Source organism: Cervus elaphus, chromosome 6 (assembly GCF_910594005.1).
Source record: "Cervus elaphus chromosome 6, mCerEla1.1, whole genome shotgun sequence".
In the NCBI taxonomy this organism is placed as follows: Eukaryota; Metazoa; Chordata; class Mammalia; order Artiodactyla; family Cervidae; genus Cervus; species Cervus elaphus.
The window spans coordinates 11369719-11391669 of record NC_057820.1 but is presented as its reverse complement, the minus strand read 5'-3'; the positions used below and the strand labels follow the sequence as shown (position 1 = coordinate 11391669).

The following is a 21951-nucleotide window of genomic DNA, read 5'->3' as shown; positions in this document are numbered from 1 at the left end:
CGACATCCGTAACTCAACAAAGAATTGATACTTTTAAACTGTGATGTTGGAGAAGACTCTTGAGAGTCCCTGGGACTGCAAGGAGATCAAACCAGTCAATCCTAAAGGAAATCAATCCTGAATATTCATTGAAGGACTGATGTTGAAGTCAAAACTCCAACACTTTGGCCACATGATGCTAAGAACTGACTCCTTCAAGACCCTGATGCTGGGAAAGAATGAAGGCAGGAGGAGAAGGGGACAACAGAGGATGAGATGGTTGGATGGCATCACCGACTCTATGGACATGAGTTTGAGCAAGCTCCGGGAGTTGGTGATGAACAGGGAAGCCTGGCGTGCTGCAGTCCATGGGGTCGCAAAGCATCGGACATGACTGAGTGACTGAACTGAACTGAACTCAACAAAGGTCCCTCTGCCCAGGACACTGGGACTCCAGAGAGACCCACATGTTTGTTCATCTGAAGAAGGCTAGATTGGAGTATATAGAGTGGGTAGAACCAGGGGAAGAGTAGAAGTAGTGCCCGTAATCCTGAACCCCGGAAAACCTGGTGGTGCCCGCAGAGATGGTGCACAAGACTCTAGGTCGTGGCCACAGTGGTGCCTGTGACCACAGGGGGCTGGGCAGTGACCTCCAGGTGCACCTGTGACTCTGCCTCCTCCTGCCCATGGCTGTATTACCTGGCCCCCCATCCCTTGCTATGGTAGCAGTTCCAATGTGCCTAGCAGCACTGGACATGAAGATGTCAACGGCAGCAGTGACATGGGCATCGGAAAGGCACCCCCAGTGACCCCAGAGGCATACGCAGAAATGACAAGGGCACCAGTGACCACTCTGGTAGAAGCAGTGGAGGGTGGAAAGTGCCAATTCTCAAACAGAGCGGAGGTAAGGAAAAAACAAAACCTTCTGCTTTAGCAGCATGTACTGAAAATCCGAAGAAAGGCCTCTAATGACCAGTGTGTGGACCTGTTAGAGTCGAAGTAAACAAAACTTTACGTAAACAAGAGGGGTGTTTACTACTTCAGATGCTCTCGTAGAGGAACAACTCATCAAGCACCATGGAAACCATGGTGACAGTCTCACATCACGAACATGACAATTATCCAGAAACCAAACTTGAAGTCACAGCAGACTATGATCTAACTGATGGAGAATTCAAAAGAGCTGTCATGAAGAAACTCCGTTTTACAAGAAAACTCAGAAAGTAATTCAGTGAGCTCAGGAGTAAAATCAGTGAGCAGAAGCAATACTTAGCAAAGAGACTAAAACTCTAAAAAAAGAACCAAACAGAAATTCTGAAGCTTGAGAACTCAATAAATGAGATGAAGAATGCATTAGAAAGCATTGGAAACAGAGCAGATCATATGGAAGAGAGAATCAGTCAGCTCGAAGAAAGAAATCTAAAAATGATTCTCAGGTAGAAGAGGAGAAGGAACTAAGATTTTAAAGCAATGAAAAAAATTCTATAAGAACTGTCTGATTTCATTAGAAAGAAGCAATATGAGAATAGTGGATATGCCAGAAGGGGAAGAGAGGGAGAAGGGAGCATTTATTTAAAAACATAATAGCTGAGAACTTGCCAAACCTGAGGAAGGAACTGGATATACAAGTTCATGAAACTCATAAAACACTTATTTATCATAATGCAAAAAGATCTTCTGCAAGACGCATTGTATCAAAACTATCAAAGGTCAATGATAAAGATTTTAAAAGCAGTGAGGGAAAAAAGATAGTCACCTACAAAGGTACTCCCATTAGGCTACCAGCAGATATCTAAGCAGAACCTCTCCAGGCCAGGGGAGAGAGGAATGATATATTCAGAATTTGTTGTTTAATCACTAAGTCATGTCTGACTCTTTGAGACCCCATGGACTGTAGCCCACCAGGCTCCTCTGTTCATGGAATTCTCCAGGCAAGAATACTGGAGTGGGTGGGTAGCCATTCCCTTTTGCAGGGGATGTTCCCAACCCAGGGATCAAATCCACATCTCCTGCATTACAGGAGGATTCTTTATCACTGAGCTACCAGGGAATAGTCAAAAATACTGAAAGATAAAAGATGTCAGTCAAGAATGTTCTACCCAGCAAAGTTACCTTTCAGATATAAAGGAGAAATAAAGGCTCTCCCAGACAAGCAAACCTGAGGGAGTTCATCACCACTAGAGCAGCCTTATATGAAATGTTGAAAAGAGCTCTCTGCCTGAAATAAAACTGGTAAAAGTACACCATACTTTGAGTAAGGTGATAAACTAGACCACCAGAAGTGTCTTAATGAGACAACGCATGTAAAATTTTGAGCAAAGTGCCTGATGGTCAGCACTCAATGACTACTAGCTGTAACTATTATTATGACTGCTGCTGTGATAGCAGCTACTATTAAAGAAAGTCTGAGACAAAGGAAGCCTACCAGTCATGCTTTGTTCACCTCCCTTTAAAGCCTCTCTAGCACTTAAGAAGTTTACATGTCCTAGGTGCTTTCTGTACTTCATTTCATTGTATAAGCAGAAAAATCTATGAGGTGATTTTACTTTAGTGTAGGAACCTGGAATTAGATAGGCTTAAATTGAAATTCTAAGTCTGCATTATTCTCATTCTTTAATACATATATTTTCTCTATGTATGTATATTCTCTAATATATATAATATATATTGCTCTCATTATTATATATAATATATACTGTGTTATATATTAATAATTTAATATATAATATGTATTATTATCATTATATATTAATAATATATTCTATATATATTAGATAATGATAATAATACAGAATATTTATATATATGTATATATATATATACATATATATATGTACACAGGGCTTACTAGTCCTAAGCCTCCAAGTATATGCCTTTTTCTATCATCACTCTGTCAAAGCAGTTTGGTAAAAGTAAAGACTAGTTATATGATGAGTTTGGTTTTCAGGTAAGCAAAAGCACAGTGGGGACTCACCAGGCCCCTAATCTGGAGAACTTTTTCGGCTTCATTTTGGCTCATGGCAACTCTGATCATTCAACTCAAAAGGGTGGAAGGAAATTTAGTAAGTCTGTGTTCTCCACAAGACAGCATAAACCTGTCTAGTGTCTGTCTACTGTTAATATCGGGGATTCTTACTAAAAGCTCAGTATATATAAGCCTTCTACTTTATAAAATATTTTGGGATTGATTGATTGTGTATGCATGTGTACATGCATATATGTGTGTGTGTGTGTGTGTGTGTGCGTGTGTGTGTGTTCTAGGGTGAGGACTCATAGCTTTAATTTAATTCTTAAAGAAATCTTTCAAAAAGTAAAGAACCAAAGATTTTACAGGTAAATTCTATCTCTTTATTCATATATCTATCATCTATCTATACATCTATCTCTCTCATTTCTATCTATTCCATTTATCATCTATAGATATGTTAAAGCTATTTAAAATATGTACACATAATTTTTAACAATTAACTTATTTATAATATTAGGTAGCTGATGTCACATTATAAGTTTAAAATTTTCTTTTAGTCATTAAAATTCTTTGTAAATATTATTAATGGAAGATGGTTAAAACTCAACATTTAAAAAATGAAGATCATGGCATCCAGTCCCTTCACTTCATGGCAAGTGGATGGGAAAAAGTGGAAACAGTGTCAGATTTCATATTGTTGGGCTCCAAAATCAACATGGATGGTGACTTCAACCAAGAAATGAAAAGACGCTTGCTCCTTGGAAGAAAAGCTATGATAAACCCAGACAGCATATTAAAAAGCAGAGGCATCACTTTGCTGACAAAGGTGTGTATAGTCAAAGCTATGGTTTTTCCATTAGCATGTGTGGACTTGACAGATGAGCCATAAAGAAGACTGAGCACTGAAGAATTGATGCTTTCAAACTGTGGTGCTGGAGAAGACTCTTGAGAGTCCCTTGGACTGCAAGGAGATCCTACCAGTCTACCCTAAAGGAAATCAATCCTGAATATTCATTGGAAGGACTGATGCTGAAGCTAAAGCTCTGATACTTTGGCCACCTGATGTGAAGATCCAGCTCCTTGGAAAAGACCCTGATGCTGGGAAAGATTGAAGGCAGGAGGAGAAGGGGACAACAGAGGATGAGATGGTTGGATGGCATCACCAACTCAATGGACATGAGTCTGAACAAGCTCCAGGAGATGGTGAAGGACAGGGAAGCCTGGTGTGCTGCAGTCCATGGGGTTGCAAAGAGCTGGATACAGCTGAGCGACTGAACAACAGAACAATGTGAATATATCATAATATGTTCAATGATTTTTCTATTATTGACTATATAACATGATCCCAGTGTGTTGCCATTTAAAATATATTATACGGCATAAATGAGTATTTAATTATTAATCCAAATTTTAGGTTAATTCTTTAATTTGTCCCATAGGATTATGGGATTGAAGAAAATGAATATTTTTATATTTGCTAATCTTATAAAATTGCTTCCCAAAGAATTTCTTGTTATTTAAAATTTCACCATAAGTGTTGGGAAGTGCTTTTCTCACCACGCACTTGCCAGCACCATGTGTTGGCATTTTCGCTTTAATTAGTCTTCACAATGACCATCATGAGTTTATTTTTATCTCCATTTTATAGCTGAAGAATTGAAATATGGTTTTTTTTTGTCTTTTTCTGTATTAATGCCTCAATATATTTATTTATTTATCCAGCTTTACCAAGAAATAATTGACATACATCACTGTATATATTTCAGGCATACAGCACAATGATTTGATTTACATGTATTGTAGGAATACTGTGTTCTACCCAAGACTTGAAATGCACTTTTCTCTGCCAGGAAATCATGCCATTTGGAAAAGTTTAATTTTTTACAATTCACCGAGTACTTAGGAAAAAACCACTTACTTTGTAAATATCAAAGACTGACAAAATAGGTAAAGAAAGCAGCTGACTTACACCATCAAGAAGAGGCTCATTAATAGTCTGGTACTGTCCTGCCAACAAAAACAGCAAAATGTTATTGCAAAACATTGGAAAGACTGGGCCCTTGTTTTTCTCCAGAAATCTTGTGCTCATTTCAGTTAATTGTTCTTGACTGTAATTGCTCAAAATGAAGTGCACATTTTCATGCTTCTCGCTCTATCAGCTGCTCTTGCCTAACAGGGGCAATTGGAAAAGCAGGAAAGAAAATCAAATCCCAGCTCAGAAGCCTGGTTCTTTCTACAGCAGGTCAACCTTCCCACTGAAAGAGAAGTAAAGTTAGAAGGAACCCCGCCCCTCAATTAGTTGCACCCAAGTGATGACTCAGCAGCATCTCAGCCAAGGACCTGGGGTGCTGTCCCCTCCCCCTCTGACATACATACTGCATTTGCAGTAATCTATCCACACATTGTTATCTATCCATACATTGTTTTCCTGAACAGACTACATGGTTTGAGCTTCAGTTCAGTTCAGTCGCTCAGTCGTGTCCAACTCTTTGTGACCCCATGGACTGTAGCGCCCCAGGCCTCCCTGTCCATCACCAACTCCCAGAGTTTACCCAAACTCGTGTCCATAGAGTCGGTGATGCCATCCAACCCTCTCATCCTCTGTCATCCCCTTCTAGTTTGAGTTTAGGGATGGTATCTACTTATTTGTCTCTCCCTGGCTTCAGGTGCAGGATCCAATATGGACCACATGAGTTCTTAATAGGCATTTGTTGAATAAATGTTGCTCTGTGGGGGTGCTTCCACACTCAACTGCTTCTTTCGAACTTGATTGATGAAAGATTGCCCGAAGGTTATCTACTGCAGTCAGGGTAAATGTTTCACATTTTACCCTCAGATTATGCAAAACCACCGAAGAATTGCTCACATGGCCTACAGGTATTTTTGCTTCTTCATAGACTTAATTTTCTTAAATTGCAGTGTAGGTTCATGCTGCTAGTCTGAATTTAGGAACATTGTAAGCAGAAAATGTTCTTATCACTTTCTCTTTATTAGCACATATGTGAGAAGCTTCTAGCAGGTCTCAAGACCGGAAGCTGCATACAGCTTAGCTTTTCGTTTGCTTTGAGTGAAGGAAAAGCAACAGTCCTAGAAAAGAGCGTATTTCCCTTCCTTCTTTGGCTGATGAGACTCTCAGGGCAAAGTTCTGGCCTGTGTGCAAATAGTGTAGAGGACTGTGGTATGACATGTCTTGCTACCTTTTGGGCCGGTTTCATCCTGTTCTTTAACTTTTGTCCACTCACCCCAAATTCTCTTCCCGCGTGTGTGTACTGACTTGTTTCAGTCATGTATGACTGTTTGCGAAGCTACGAACTCTAGCCCGCCAGGCTCCTCTGTCCATGGGATTCTCCAGACAAGAATACTGGACACCTCATGGCAACAAGGAGGGTTGCCATGCCCTCTTCCAGGGGATCTTCCTGACCCAGAGATCGATCTGGCGGCCCTTATGGTTCCTGCATTGGCAGGCGGGTTCTTTACCACTAGGGCCACCTGGGAAGCCCTCTCTTCCCATACCAAAACACAAAATTAATAGTTGTGAATTTGTGTCAGCATGCCCAAGTCTTTTGTAAGGTATAAGGTGTAAATTCATGAAACTTTGGCTCAGTGGAAATGCAGTTCTCTGGAATTTGCCTAGGACTCAAGTATGGGGCAAGTGTCACGTGGCCAAATCTAATCTCCCTGAGACATTGAGCCAGGAGGTGTGGAATCCTGTCTGTACTGTCCACCGTCCATCCTGGTGGTAGGACCAGCAGTGACCAACCCCCTGGGGCGCTAATACCAGCTTCCTGCCCCAGTACAGTTACACCCACTACTGAGATCCCTGGCAGAGGAACCCACAGGTTTTTCAGCCCTTTCGCAATTTGTACTCTCTCATGAGGAGAAGGAAATGGCAACCCACTCCAGGATTCTTGGCTGGAGAATCCCATGGACAGGGGAACCTGGCAGGCTACAGTCTGTGGGGTCGCAAGAGTCAGACACAACTTAGCGACTAAACTGCTACTGCTAAAATTTGCATTGGAGAAGGAAACAGCAACCCACTCCAGTATTCTTGTCTGGAGAATTCCATGGACAGAAGGGCCTGGCGGGTTGCAGTCCGTGGGGTCACAGAGAGTCAGACATGACTGAGTGACTAACACGCACACACATATACACTCTCTCTCATGAATTAAGTGAATAAAGTCACCCGTTACACCAGCCGGTCTGGCAAGAGCAAATGAGCACAGAATTATTGGGGAATTTCTCTGGTCTTTGTGATCCAGCTCAGCAGCACCACTAAATTCAGGTTCAATATCATTTCATATTGGCCTCCTTGAGCATAGTCATTGCACCCACGTCTTCATGGAGAGCTGAGGCGTCTCTTCTTTCAGCAGCATGGCAGTCTGAGTCCCTCTTGGATTCCCCACGTACGGTACATGCCCCTTCTGAGTCTTTGCTTGTGTTGATTCCACCTGGACTCCCTGCGTCCTCCGTTTTGTTTTCCAAAATGCTCAGTGTCCTTTGAGATTCTCCTGGGGCTTCCCTTTCTGACCACTCCGGGTTACTTTCATCTCGCTAAATCATTAGAGCTGTTGTTTTCTGTCTCACTCACCAGGACACTTAAACAGAAAGAGGCAGCATCTGATTGCTTCTTTGTTGCATACACACGCCGTCCTCCTGTAGGGAAGGGAGTGGATTGTCTTTTATCTCTGTGACCCTCAGTACTTCTCTGTGTTATGAGCAATGCGGAGTTTTGGAAATATAATTTTAAAAACACAGTTTTGAATCTGTAAATCAGCTCCCGTCACTCATGGCCCATGAAATAGAGTCCAGACTTCCTGCTGTGGCTCCTGGAGGCCAGCACAGCCCAGCTCCTGCCCTGTCCCTGGTCTCCTCTATTTCCAGTTTCTTTTTCCTCTGAACTCCAGGCACATCAGCCTCTTTTCAAGTCCACGCTGTATGCTAAGCTTCTTTACCTCCGAGACATTGCATGCACTGTCCGCCAGTCCAGAATGTTCTCTTCTCAGCTCTGCCCAGGCCTGGATCCTTCTCACCCATCACTGTTGTTGTGTAGTTGCTGTTTAATTGTGCCCAAGTCTTTGCGACCCCATGGACGGCAGCACACCAGGCTTCCCTATCATTCACCATCTCCTGGAGTTTGCTCAAATTCATGTCTGTTGAGTCAGTGATGCTATCTAATCATCTCATCCTCTTTCACCCCCTTCTCCTGCCCTCAATCTTTCCCAGCATCAGGGTCTTTTCCGATGAGTCAGCTCTTCACATTAGGTGGCCAAAGTATTGGAGCTTCAACTTCAGCATCAGTCCTTCCAGTGAATATTCAAGGTTGATTTCCTTTAGGATTGATGGGTTTGATCTCCTTGCAGTGTGAGGGACACTCAGAGTCTTCTCCAACAGTTCAAAAGCATCATCCATCATACTATATCTTAAATGTCATCTGCCCTGGGGGACCATCCCTGGCTATCAACATCAGGTAAAAATTAGGAGCACCCTCCAGCCGTGGTCCTCACTACCTCAGCATCTGGCACGGCGGTGAGAAAGCTGTGTGCTCTTCAAACCCCGTTTGCTCTGGCATACAGCTCCTTGTGTCCGTTCCACTGGGTGGCCTTGGCTTGGTGCTATGACCACTGGGACATGGTGGGGGTGATAGATTCCACTCCAGGCCATCCCACTTGACCTTCCATCTCTCACTCTTGCCCCAGTGGCTGGTCAGAGACAGAGGACCCTAAGGTCCTGGGGGATAATGGAAGCCACTGGGAAAAAGCAGAGTGAATCCTGAATGAGTGTTTGGAAAAAGTATGAGTGTTAGTAACTCACAAAGAGTGTCCGACTCTTTGTGACCCCATGGACTGTAGCCCGCCAGGCCCCTCAGTCCACGGGATTCTCTAGGCAAGAATACTGGAGTGGGTTGCCATTCCCTTCAGTTTCCATTGGATTGTGATGTGAGCAAGAAATAAACCTTTATTTTATTAAACTACTAAGTGAAAGTGAAGTGGCTCATTCGTGTGACTCTTTGTGATCCCATGGACTATAGCCTACCAGACTTCTCCATCCATGGGATTTCCCAGGCAAGAATACTGGAGTGGGTTGCCATTTCCTTCTCCAGAAGATCTTCCCGACCCAGGGATTGAACCGGGGTCTCCCACATTGTAGGCAGATGCCTTACTGTCTGAGCCACCGGGGAAGCAGAACTACTAAGCTCTGTAGTTTATGCATTATCGATGTTAGTCCTCCCTGATTAATATACCCTGCTCAGCTTCTCCACAGCATGTAGGAACAAAGCTAGCCGACAAATATATTCCACAGTTACAGACGGTGCTTGCCTCCCCTAGGCAGTGGCGAGACCCCAGGGTCCGACTGCTCCTTAATTCTGAGTATGGTAAGTGACAATAAATGAACAGTCGGCTGCGGAAACACCCAGGACGTGGAACCAGTGATGGAACTTCAAGACGAGCTTGATCCTCTCCCTTGCTGAGCGAACTTGACTTTGGCGCTCTTTCTTGCTGGACCCAGATCCTCACCCTAGTGACTTCCAGGTCTTTGAGTCTTCCTGGGACTGACAGATAGGTTGGCTTCTCAGAGAGAGAGAGCCGTTTTCTAGAAAGATGAGGAAGCTGCTCAGCAGCTGTCCACGTCACCATCCTGGGAGAGTGATGGTGATGCTGTCAGTGGAGGGTCCCTCATCACCCACTGGCACCTCACGGCCACAGAAATCTGACCTGTGTGTGTTCCTCAAGGAGACATTTTTTTTTTTTAAACAAAAGACAACATTTCCCTAAAAGTTATTTTTAAGACGGAAGTGAAGATGAATATGTGCCGTGTAAACTCAGGGGATTTCCTTACTGGCAGGGGCAATTGCCCCAAACTTTGGTCTTGAATGTGGACCCCTCAGGCCTACAGAGGTGTGGCAAGAGTGTCCAATATACCCCTCAAGTTTTGGTCCCCTGACCAATTGCATCTTGGTTGCTTTATAAAAGAGAAGAAAGCAAGCTTGGATCCCTGAGCAAACCAACTGCTTTATACACAAGCTCCCATGGTGGTGTTTACTCTGGCCTCAGAAGTCTGAGAATTACCGACATAGAAACTCTCGTGCTGTGGAAGGTGGACCATCCCAGGTGGCTCAGAGGTAAAGAAACCGTCTGCCAATGCAGGAGATGCGGGTTTGATCCCTGGGTTGGGAAAATCCCCTGGAGAAGGGAATGGCAACCCACTCCAGTATTCTTGCCTGGAGAATTCCATGCACAGAGAAACCTGCAGGCTACACAGTATACAGGGTTGCAAAGAGTCAGACACGACTGAGCGACTAACACTTCAGAGAGACTCTCAGACTATTTTCACTAATAAACAGGTCCATGAACTTAAGTCCCTGGAGGGGCAAGGTGGCTGCCTGGTCTATGACCACTTTCCAGGGACAGGGTGGCTGTCAGAGCTTCTGGGTGCTGCTGCTGAGAGGTGGTCACAGGAGAAGGGACTCCTGGGCTGGTCCCGGGAAGAGAATATGCTTCTCTGGTGTGAGAAGAGGAGTTGCAGGAGGAAAATGCAGAGTCCTCGAACTTTCTGCTTCTCTAGGAAGTGAAGTCAGTTTACAGGCCCTTCGGATGACTGTATTCCCAAAGCAGACGGGTTCCCCAAGCGAAATGAGCTTCTGCTTTCATTTCAGTCACAAGATTTCAGAGAGAGAGACACAGAGGAGAGAGGCATGGTGAGGGTGAGGGTTGTTGATGTGCAGTCGTCCAGTTGTGTCCAACTCTTGGCCACGCCATGGGCTACAGCTGGCCAGGCCTCCCAGTCCTACACCATCTCCCGAAGTTTGCCCAAGATCATGTCCATTAAGTCAGTGATGCTATCCAGCCATCTCATCCTCTGACACCCTCTTCCCCTCTGCCCTCAATCTTTCCCAGCATCAGGGACTTTTCCAGTGAGTCAGCTGTTCGCATCAGATGGCCCAAGTACTGGAACTCACTCATAAATATCTGGTAAAAGCAAGAGGCTGGTGAATCCCAACTTCCCATCACTAAGTACCCAGAGCCAAGACAGCTGTGGCCCCCACACCTTTTCCCTTGCGTCTCCACATTAGAACCCCTCAAGGGTAGCAGGGTACGTGGCCACCCAGAGTAAGTCCTTATTACATGTCCTTGTCATCAGTTGGCCATGGGTCCAAGTTTTGGTTGATGGAAGAGATGGAAAATCAACTCACAATCTCCGGGAGACTCTCTTGAGGAAGATTTTTGTGTGCTGTTCGTTCCTTCTTTTCCTTCCCTTCCTCCCTCCTGCAGACATCACTGTTTTAGACGATGATAGTGAGCGAGGCAGGAGGGGCAGCGTTTCCGAGAACTTCAAGGAACAGAGCTGCCAAACGGCCTTGAACTGTTTGGCTCTGGACTTGACTTACGTAGAAAATAAACATTTGTCATGTCTAAGCTCCACAATTTCTTTTTAAAAGTGTCTTGCTGCCTTAAATGTTGTTCTCAGCTGTGGTGTTCTCCATTAACAAACACAGCAGAGCCTCTGATCAAAGGCACGGGCCCATGTTTCCCAGAAGCTGAATGAGAAGTTCTAGGTTCCAATCTTGGCCATGTGACCTCAGGCAAGCTTGTAAGCCTAGTAGGAATAAGAATGTGCGCCTGCATGCTTAGCCGTTCAGTCGTGTTGGACTCATTGTGACCCTCTGGACCGTAGCCCGCCAGGCTCCTCTGTCCATAGCAAGAGTACTGGAGTGGGTAGCCATGCCCTCCTCCAGGGGATCTCCTGACCCAGAAGTCACATCTGAGTCTCTTACATCTCTTGCATTGGTAAGAGGGTTCTTTGTCACTAGTGCCACCTGGGAAGCCCAGGAATAAGAGTATCTATCACAAATAACTGCTGAGAAGCTTAAATAAATAACTCCCTGGCTCAGTGCCCTCCTAAGGAATTGCTGTGTTTTCTGCTACATGTCTTTTCAAGGTCAACTTCAAGGCCAAATCTTTTTTCACTCAGCCAAGATCTTTAGATCTTCAGATCTATATTTAGAATTTGTTCATTAGTTAGTGCCCATTTCCAGACAAAATATGTGCCTTTCCAGCATTCAACTATCTACAAGCACCTGTCAGTTATTCAGAAGGATTCTTCGAGCAGAGCTCCCTTCTAGCCATGAGGTTGGGAGTCAATGACTGAGAATCTGAGGCTGATACTGTTTGGGGCCCAACTTAACACGTGTGCTGTGATGAAGCTGAGTTCTATGCTATTGGTGTCTCTACAAGTTCCCTAATTTCGCTTGGGCCCTGTTTAGCTAATCATACATCGAGGAGAATACAATGTGTATCCTACAGCTAAATTAGACAAGTTTATAAAAGGCCTGGCACATACTAGGCACCCCACCTGATAGGTTAACTTCTTTCCATTTTCTCTCTTTCTCAGGACTCACTGGTGTCATGAGAGAACCGGTATTTGAATTCTGAGCTCCACATTCACAGCCCAGGTTCTTTCTCCCACATGAGGCTGTCTTTCTCCATTTTTATCCTTTAAAAACTTGAAGGTATTTGGGGATGGAAGGCATCAGCCTGATCTTCCTCTCGGTCTGTGAAGAGGGGGCTAGTTTACACTCTGCACCCTGGCTGGTCCCAAACTTTAGAACATCTTCTGTTTGGCATCCATCCATGGCTGTAGGGAAAGGCAGGAAGGGACTTCCTAGAGTTACTTTCACTGTCTCTGAGTCAAGGATCATGATGTTGAATAAATCTTGACTATATGACTTATATAGTCAAGAGGAGAAGGAAGAAGGAAGAAAGGAGGGAAGCAGGAAGGGAAAGAAAGAACAGGAATAGACTGTATAGACATAGGTAATTTATGTATGAGGATGAGATGGATAGGTAACACCTCCGACTCAACGGAAATGAAATTGAGCAAACTTCAGGAGATAGTGAAGGACAGGGAAGCCTGGTGTGCTACCCTCCATGTGGTCTCAAAGAGATGGACACATCTTAGGAACTGAACAACAAGTTTATGTGTGTTATATATCTAATACATATTAATTCTCTATCTGTCCATGTATTAATTATCTATCAATCTATCTACCTGCTCAGTCGTCTAGCACTTCTGGCTAGATTTCAGTTTTCAGTGAATAAATTTCAGTTTTATTCACTGAATCATAGTCTCCTGATCTGAAGATTATGAACTGTGAATTTCAAGTCACAAATAAGTCTAAACTTGCAGACACAGCTATATGCGAAACACTTATTGGGAGCTGGGAGAACAAGTTCAAGGTTCTCGCCAGACAGCTCTTGGAAATTCACTTCCCTTTTCTAGTTCTTAGTTTCCTCATCTGTAAAGTATGGTATGAGAATCTCAGACTAGCTGAGTCCTGGGAAACTTTCATTTATATTTCCCTTTTCAGAAACTTGTGGTCAAGGTTTTGCATTGAATTGTGATGGCATTTTGTATTTTTAAGAGTATTTTAGTGTACTGATGTTACATGTGCTTTGATAAGTGCATTACGTAGAATTATTATCAATTACAACAAACAAACAAACAAAAACTCGTGGTCGAAGCTGGTTAGAGTATCTGACATATTAAGAAACTACCTCAGTTGGTTGAATGAAAGGATAGATGGATGAATGAATGAATGATGGATGAATGATGGATGAATGAATGACGGATGAATGAATGGTGATAGTTAAACAGGCAAGCTGCCTCTTGGTGCAGGCTGACTTGATAAGTTTCCATCCACTTGTCTGTATTTTTTTCTTCAGCCAGTGATTCTCAAAAGACTATCCTAGCACTACCTGAATTAGAATTATCCTTCTGGCCTCACTATAGCTCTGCCAAAGAACAAACCCTGGCATGGGCTTGTGATAAGCGTTTTTCGCAGCTGAGATTCTGATACACACTGGATTTTGAAGGCAGTTGTAAACCCGTGGGCTTATCAGCCTTGGATGATTGGAATCCTAGCTTGTGCTTATGAAAACTGGGTGGAGAGCTTTTTCCTGCAATTCAGTTGTTAACATTTCAATTTGTTCCTGTTCACCAACTTCCCCGGCATTCTGGGGGAGAACGAGCCTCTACTATATTAATACAGATATTGCACTACCTAGAAATGGCCAGCAGGCGGCAGTGGATGCTCACATATTCCTTACCTACCGTTTCCCTCCCCGCCAAGTCTTAAAATTTGTATTATTTTTTCTTTTAGAAGTGAGGGTAAAAAAACAAAACAAAACAAAACAAAACCTTTAAGATTGATTTTCCTTAGAAAAAAACAAAACAAAACAAGGATTCCTGTGCAAAATGAAATTTGTTTTCTGTTTAATTGAGTCAACCAACAAACATCTTTATCAGAGTTTTTGTGGTGTGTGGTGACTTAAGACAGAAGGACGCATTTTCTAAACGGGCTGTCCTCTCCAATATCAATTTTTATTCAGCAGAAGGAGACAATCTCCTGAGTTTATTTTGTGGAAAAACTTGACACTGTTTTCTATTTATCAACATCACAAAAGATGTTGGTATTGATGGACTGTCCAAGTTTGGATATGTGTCTGTCGTCTCCTAGGCCTAGAGAATTTTTTTTTTTTGGATAGATTGTTTTGAGCATAAAAAATATGCTGCTGTAGGAAAATCATAAGATACAGATGAGCAAAAAAGAGAAGTAAAGTTACAGTAGTGTTCCCATACGAAGATATAGTTGTTTAGTTGCTAAGTTGTGTGACCCCATTGTGGCCCCATGGACTGTAGCCCACCTGGCTCCTCTGTCCATGAGATTTTCCAGGCAAGAACACTGGAGTGGGTTGCCAGTTCCTTCTCCAGGGGATCTTCCTGACCCAGGGATCGAACCCAGGTCTCCTGCATTGCAGGCAGATTCTTTCCCAACTGAGAGATAGCCACTATAAATATTTAATTAGAGCAAAATCACTAACACACACACAAGCACACATATACAGACATGATATAAACTATGTCCATATGATCAAAATGTGTGTGTGTGTTTTCTTGCCTGCCCTTTCCTATAATACCTTGCTATAATATACCCCTCAATGACTATGCTTCAAGATCATTTTTAATGTCTATGTAGTATTCTTTCATACAGACACTTTCAACCATATTTTTACCATATTTTCAATGAGTCACATGATAAAAAATTGCAAGCACCTTTAAAGTACCTGGGAATGTTATAAATATCATGGTGATGAACTGTCTTTTGTATAAATCATCACGTGCGTCTTTGATTATATCAGCTTTATTCTGGTTCAGTAGACACTGGCCATGGTGTGTCAGCTTGCAGAGGCTGGGGTGGTATGGTTCACTAAATATCTTTGTTAGGGTGTAGAATCAAGTGCTCTGGGCAAGTCTGGGCAGCTTCATCTCTGCCAACTTTTGTGGGGGAGTTGATTTGTTTTCTTTCCCTTGCTTGTGTCTCTAGAATGCTGTTAATGAAATGAAATCCCATTTGTCAGTTTTCCTCTCCCTTAAGGCAGGCGGAGAACAAGTCCCAGGGGAGAGAATACAGGTCACACTTAATATTCGCCGGCCACCGAATCAGATCAGCAACCTCATTTGAGGCACCATCCCCTTTAGAATTTTCTACAGCCCCTCCACCCCTGCCCTCCAAAGTCTAAGTGGGTGGTAGAAGGTGTTCAGAGGTGGTAAGCATGTGGGGAGAATATACTTGACAACAGAGACTTAGTACAATTGAGGAACAACAGCCTTGAGAGAACTGGAGAAGGAAATGGCAACCCACTCCAGTATTCTTGCCTGGAGAATCCAATGGGCAGAGGAGCCTGGTGGGCTACAGTCCATGGGGTTGCAAAGAGTCGGGCCCAACTGAGCGACTGAGTATACACACGCCTTGAGTCCGTGCAGCCTCCCTTAGGACCTGACTGAGCAGCTTCTGTAAGAAGGATTAGACCCGGGTGCTCGTTTGTTCCTTATCTACATTCATACTTGCAAAGTTGATTTTGCTTTTTCGTCCTTCTCCTCATGGCTGTGCGGGGCACACTGGGTGCTGGTTATACTCTCCAACATATGTTGTATGAACATAACACATTATATATAATATAAAGAATAATTCATTATATATAATATAATACAATGAATCCTGTGAATTCATTTGTGATGACATCACTCCCAAAGCCTCTATTGCTTCTTTGCACACTCCCTCTGGTCAATTTCTCATTTTCTTTCTTTTTTCTTTTTTTTTTTTGGCCATGCCTCGTGGGATCTTGGTTCCCTAATCAGAGACCAAACTCAGGTCCTTGGCAGTGGAGGCTTGCAGTCCTCACCACTGGAAAGACAAGGAATTCCTGATTTCTCTATTTTTTTTTTAAGTCTCATTACAGTCATCTTTTCTAGCCACCAGTTTTCTAGGAAATTTTATGGGACCTTCCTTGATATAACAATAATCTAAGATGAATAAGTATATATAATACTTTATTCACACTTTAACAGGGTCCTAACTAAGTGTCTACTAACAGGAACTAGGCCCTTTAAAAAAGATGTAGGAGAAGCAAAAAAAGTGGTTTCTGACTCACTCATTCACCCAACACATATTTTAGGGGGAGTCCATCATGTACAGTTTAGTTGGACAAACATTAATGAGTAGCCACAGATACTGGCCCTCTGGCAGAGTTCTACCCATTTTGCAGATGAAGAAACTGGGGCCCACTGGGATCTGTGCTTCATCCAAGGCTACGAAGCTAATAAACGGGGAGCCAGGATCTCCACCTCATCTGGCAGCCTCCAAAGCAGTGGACGTCATAGACGTCCAGACTGGGAGCAATCAGAGGGAAAGACTCTAAGTCACTAAAGTCACCTTGAACAGGCCAATAGTTTTATTCAAGGAAAAATGGAAAAGGATGGAAGGAGGAATAGACTCCTGCTGACATTCCCACTACTTAGGCGCCTCTGACTTACCTGTGGCACTGTTGTTTCTGGGCCATGACCTAGGACGGAAAAGAGAACCAAAGTAAGTGTCTGCTGCATTCAATTCATTGTCCTCCCCAGAGGAGCAGGCAGTCATCGAAGACAGGTCACAAATCAAGTTATAGAGCACTTCCTTTGTGCTTGTGCTGTTCTAGACCCAAAGAAACATCTCACTGCAGAGAATTTAGAAAATAGAGAACGGCATCTAGAAAAAAACAGTCAACACCACAGGTAATATTTCGGCGAGGCTCAGGCATATGTGTGCATGTGCGTATGAGGATATCTGCACGCATTTGGATACATAGATGCCTAAAAATAATATGAAAGAATATATAGGCTCCTGCAGATATAGAGAACAGATGTGTGAACCCGTGCTGGAGGAAGGGGCGGGAGGGATGAATTGGGAGATTAGGACTGACATATACACACTGCCATGGGTAAGGTATATAGCTAGTGTGACCCTGCTATGAAGCACAGGAAGCTCAAACTCAGAGCTCTGTGATGACCTGGAGGAGAGGGATGAGGGAGGTGGGAGGGAGGACCCTTCATTGTACAGAAGAAAGTAACACGACATTGTAAAGCAATTGTACTCCAATGAAAACTGCATTGTAGATCTTTAACTATTACTCAAAAACATGATATTTATCTGCGGTGTGATTTCTGGAGGGGGAAATTAGGTTCTTGCTCCCTTTTGCAACTGTAAATCATGTGGCATTGTGGATCCCTGATTGCATTTTGAATCCGATCACCGAGTATTTCCTTGGAGAGACTCCATCAAGTGCAGCGGAAATGTCTGACAATGATAATATGGGTCTTCTAAGCCCCTTGTTTCATATCACTCACGTGCCTTCTGGATGGTTTGCATCAATCTTTCAACCTATATTCTTGTTTACAGAGTGAGGGGTGATCATCTCATCACATCTTACCACTGTTAAATCCATGATCATTTAAAACCATTTAAAACAACGTCTCCTACTTGCTACTTGATTCTTTTCATCTGTTTCACTTCCTTGATGACTAGTCAGAATGAATTATTATTTATTTTTTCCAAATAGTTTCAGGCCTTTGCGTGTCTTCAGTGGTGAAGTTATCTGGGAAGACCAATGAGGTCTTCTCCTGGCTGCCACATTCCCCCTTGGACAGTGTGCTTTTGGAAGCTCCTTCTCCCTAGATTTCGGGCAATGATCTGAAAAGCCCTGGGGAAATGAAAGCTCTGAAGGATGAGTCTGCTGTGAGCTTAGCTGTTTGTGCCTTTAATAACCCCTGGTCCTTGCATGGTAGCTATCCTCCGAGGCTCTCAAAGTGCGTCACAGGAGCAATTAATTGAGCATCGCAACGCACGCCGGGTGTAAATATTTATGAGGTCTGGTTGGTGGTGGCTGGAACACCGGGCACAGAAGAGTTAACCTGGGAGGTCGTAGTCACCAGGAGCCCACAGCCCGCGAGTCCCACCCCAGCTCAGCCTGTTGCCCTCTTCTCACAAGCTTCAACCCCAAACGGTTCTGTTGGGTCGCTACCACTGTCCCAAGTTCATGGAGGAGATGTGGGGTCCACAGGGCTCCATGGCTCATCCCGTCCTGCTGAGATCAAAGGAATTGCCGCCAGCCTGTGGGACACCCCCCAGCCCCCAAGATCCCCACCACCTCCCCTGGCCCTTGCCTGCAGGCGCTGGCCAGTCATGCTTTGGAAGGACTGTGCCCCGCCCTGGGGTGCCGTGTGGTTCGCTCTTGGCTCTCTTTCAAGTTGCCTGAGATCCTGCAGAAATTCACAGTAAATCAGCCGGGAAGGAGCAGGTCATTTATCTGGGGCTTGAGAGCTCTCTCTTGACACTTTCCACACATGGCCTCCTCCCTGACATCTTGGTCTTTGATTAACGCCACGAAAGGCTCCCCAGAGTCGCAACTCCTGATGTGTGATGCGGAAATGATATATTTCTGTGACTGTACAGACGGTTTGATGTGGGCGTGGCGGGCCACGGACAGAAGGCAGCTTATGGGCACAGGCAGGATGCGGTCCTGATCCTGGGACTTTGAGGACGAGGCACCCTCCTCCTGGGACTGGAAGAGGGCCTTCAGGTTTTAAACTGAGACTTCATTCTCCGTCTAATCTTGGCCTCACCCCCATTTTTATTTTATTTTTAAAATTTTATTTATTTACTTATTTCGTTTTTGGCTGTGCTAAGCGAAAAGTTTTTGTGTGTTGCTAAGCGAGCGTTTCTCTAGTTGTGGCCAGCGGGGGTACACTGTAGTTGCCAGGCCCAGCCTTTTCATTGCGGTAGCTTCTCTTGTTGCAGAGCGCTGGCTCTAGGGCGCGTGGACTTCAGTGGTGGTGGCTCCCCGGCTCTAGAGCACAGTCTCAAAAGTTGTGGTGTATGGGCTTAGCTGCTCTGTGGCATGTGGGGTCTTCTCAGATTAAGGATTGAACCTGTGTCTCCTGAATTGGCAGGCGGATTCTTTCCCACTGAGCCACCAGGGAAGCCCTCACCCACCCAGTTTTTAGACTCAAAGACCATCAATGTCTGAAAGTACGTTGGAAATAATGTCCAGTTTGTGGTTGCAGGTTTCAGATTCTTGGAGGCTGGACTGAGGTCTTGGGATGCTAAAAAGAGCGTATCTGAAGGGAAAAACACCCGTTTAGGCCCCGAGCAGGGCTCAGCTCTGGCCTGTGGGCATTCCCTCCTTTGCAGATGCAGCTAAAACGTAGAAGTCACATGTCTAAAGTGACGCGGAAAGCCATGCGCAGTGGCAGGATTGGCCCTATTATTCACCAGCCGAGGCAACAACTTAGCCCGCTGGGCTCCCTGCCTCCGGAAGCTTCCTCCCGATTGTAAAGCCGTCTGCAAGTGGTTTATCTGCTGACTCCTCTTGGTGGGGCCCCAAAGCCACGGTGCTCATTCATATGTCACATCCTCCGGGACTGTGCACCCCAGGGTCCTCTGTGCGTCAATGCAAGCCAGATGAATTAGCAGAGGAAGCGGCAGCCAGGCAGGAATGATGTTGTTATTCCAGCTGAGCCCAAAAGCCTGGGGAGGGGGCTGGGGCGGGGGAGGGAGGCTGCAAGGGGGAGTCTGGGGAGGCGTCCTGGACTCCAGGGTTATGTCTGGCTGGAGTGCGGTGGACCACGTCTCAACACCGGCAGCTGACAAGCGCTCTGAAAAGGCTCCTGTGTTAACACTCTTCCCAGCCTGACAGCCCAGGGTGATTAATGAAGGATGCTGCTCACAGACTTCCTGGAGATATGATGCATTCTCTCTGTGCTCAAGTGAGGCCCATGGTTAGCAAGCTGCCTCTTGCCAGGGGATGACAAGGATGCTCCCCGGCTTGCTTTCGTCAACAGCATCCATCACGTGGCCACGTGTGAACAGGCCGCAGCTGGATGGCGTGTCGCTTGGCAGCCGCCCCTCTGCCCTCCCGACCCTCCTGCTCCTTTAGGTATCTGGGTCCTGAATAAAGCAGCTGCCCCTCTATTTCTGCTTGCACGGGCAGGTGTCCACATGGTGGGCAGGGCAGTTCACGGGGTATAATGAACAAAGCCGGCCTCCAGAGGTTTGTGGTTTTCAATATTTAAGGCTCATTACAAATGAAGATGTTTAATTTCTGAGTTAGTTTGAATTTTTAATACTTCTTAATAATTTAAAAGGTTTAATCATTTTTAATTTTTTGAGGGTACTAGATTAAACTCCCCCACACCCCCTGCTCCCCACCCCTCGCTGCCTGGGAGAACTGGGTCTGATGGAGTGGGCAGGGTGCACGCATGTTGTCTTATCCATGGAAACAGAGTTTGGATGGTGTGTTATTCCGGTCCCATAGAGACGGGACCTGATCCTGTCTCTAGGGTCAGACTCCTGGCATAGAGATTAAATCCTCATCACCCTCTCGAGTCTGGTGGGCCCCTCTGGGTCTCCCCAGGCACCCGCCGCTCATCCAGAATGCGGCAGCAAAACCCCTGGGAAGTAGTTGGGGTGATTTCATCCCACTCTCCCAAACCTCCAAGATTAACTGGCTCAGCTCCACACCTCATTGAAAGCTCTGCCCCTGAAATAGAAAGGTTACTTTAGAATAAAATTCTCTGATTTGGGGGAAAATGACTGATCTTTTTAATAGTCACTACCTCTAGTAGCTCAGCTGGTAAAGAATCTGCCTGCAATGCGGGAGATTCTGGTTCAATTCCTGGGTCAGGAAGATCCACTGGAGAAGGGTTAGGCTATCCTCTCCAGTATTCTTGGGCTTCCCTGGTGGTTCAGCTGGTAAAGACTCCATCTGCAATGCAGGTAGACCTCGGTTTGATCCCTGGGTCAGGAAGATCCCCTCCAGTATTCTGGCCTGGAGAATTTCATGGACTGTATAGTCCATGGGGTTGCAAAGAATCAGACACGACTGGGCAACTTTCACTATTCAAACTCATTTTAGGGGCTTCCTGGTAGCTCAGTGGTAAAAAAAAAAAAATCTGCCTGCCAATGCAGGAGATGCAGGTTCTATCACTAGGTCGGGAAGATCCCCTGGAGAAGAAAATGGCAACCCCCTCCAGTATTCTTGCTTGGAGAATCCCATGGACAGAGGAGCCTGGTGGGCTATAGTCCATGGGGTCATGGAAGAACTGGACACAATTTAATGACCAAAAACAATAGCAAAACTCATTTTAAATACAAAACAAAAAGGAGTGAAGGCAGAGGTCAAGTTTCTAAATTCATTCCCTTCTTCCTGCTCTTTGAACTTCTCTCTGCAGCATGTTTGGAGCTGTGTACTTTATAGAAATCATTTCACTCAAACTTCATAGCAATTCTTGTTGGACAGTGTCTTGATATCAGTGTCAGGGCTACGATGGGATGTTAGTGCTATATTTCCCACCTGGTGGGCCCACCCTCTTCTCTCCACATCCCTGAGGGATGGGGAGGGACAGGCAGCTTGGGGGGCAGGGAACCTGAGGGATGAGCCAGAAGGACCGTGTTGACCTCCAGGTGGCGTGAAGCTTCTCAACGCAGAGGATAAAGGATGCTCAGAGCCGCATCTCAGGAAAGTGATGCAGGAGCATGTGTGTCCGCGTGGAGAGGGAAGGACAGGGGTGTAACAGTCTCAGGAAGAGGTATGACAGGCCTCACCAGTGCGGGTTTTTATTCCTCCCTG

The 21951-nt window shown here is 44.9% G+C and overlaps 1 protein-coding gene across 1 annotated transcript in view; it reads right to left on the bottom strand.

The window, feature by feature from the left end:
- The window catches only part of CLNK (cytokine dependent hematopoietic cell linker), a 197940-nt gene that overhangs the window by 78778 nt on the left and 97211 nt on the right, over positions 1-21951 (bottom strand). The window contains exons 4-5 of the mRNA XM_043906182.1: positions 16820-16848; positions 4917-4954 (exon numbers count right to left, since the gene is read on the bottom strand). Of these exons, the coding sequence (XP_043762117.1) occupies positions 4917-4954; positions 16820-16848 (67 nt within the window). The remainder of the gene's footprint in view (positions 1-4916; positions 4955-16819; positions 16849-21951) is intronic.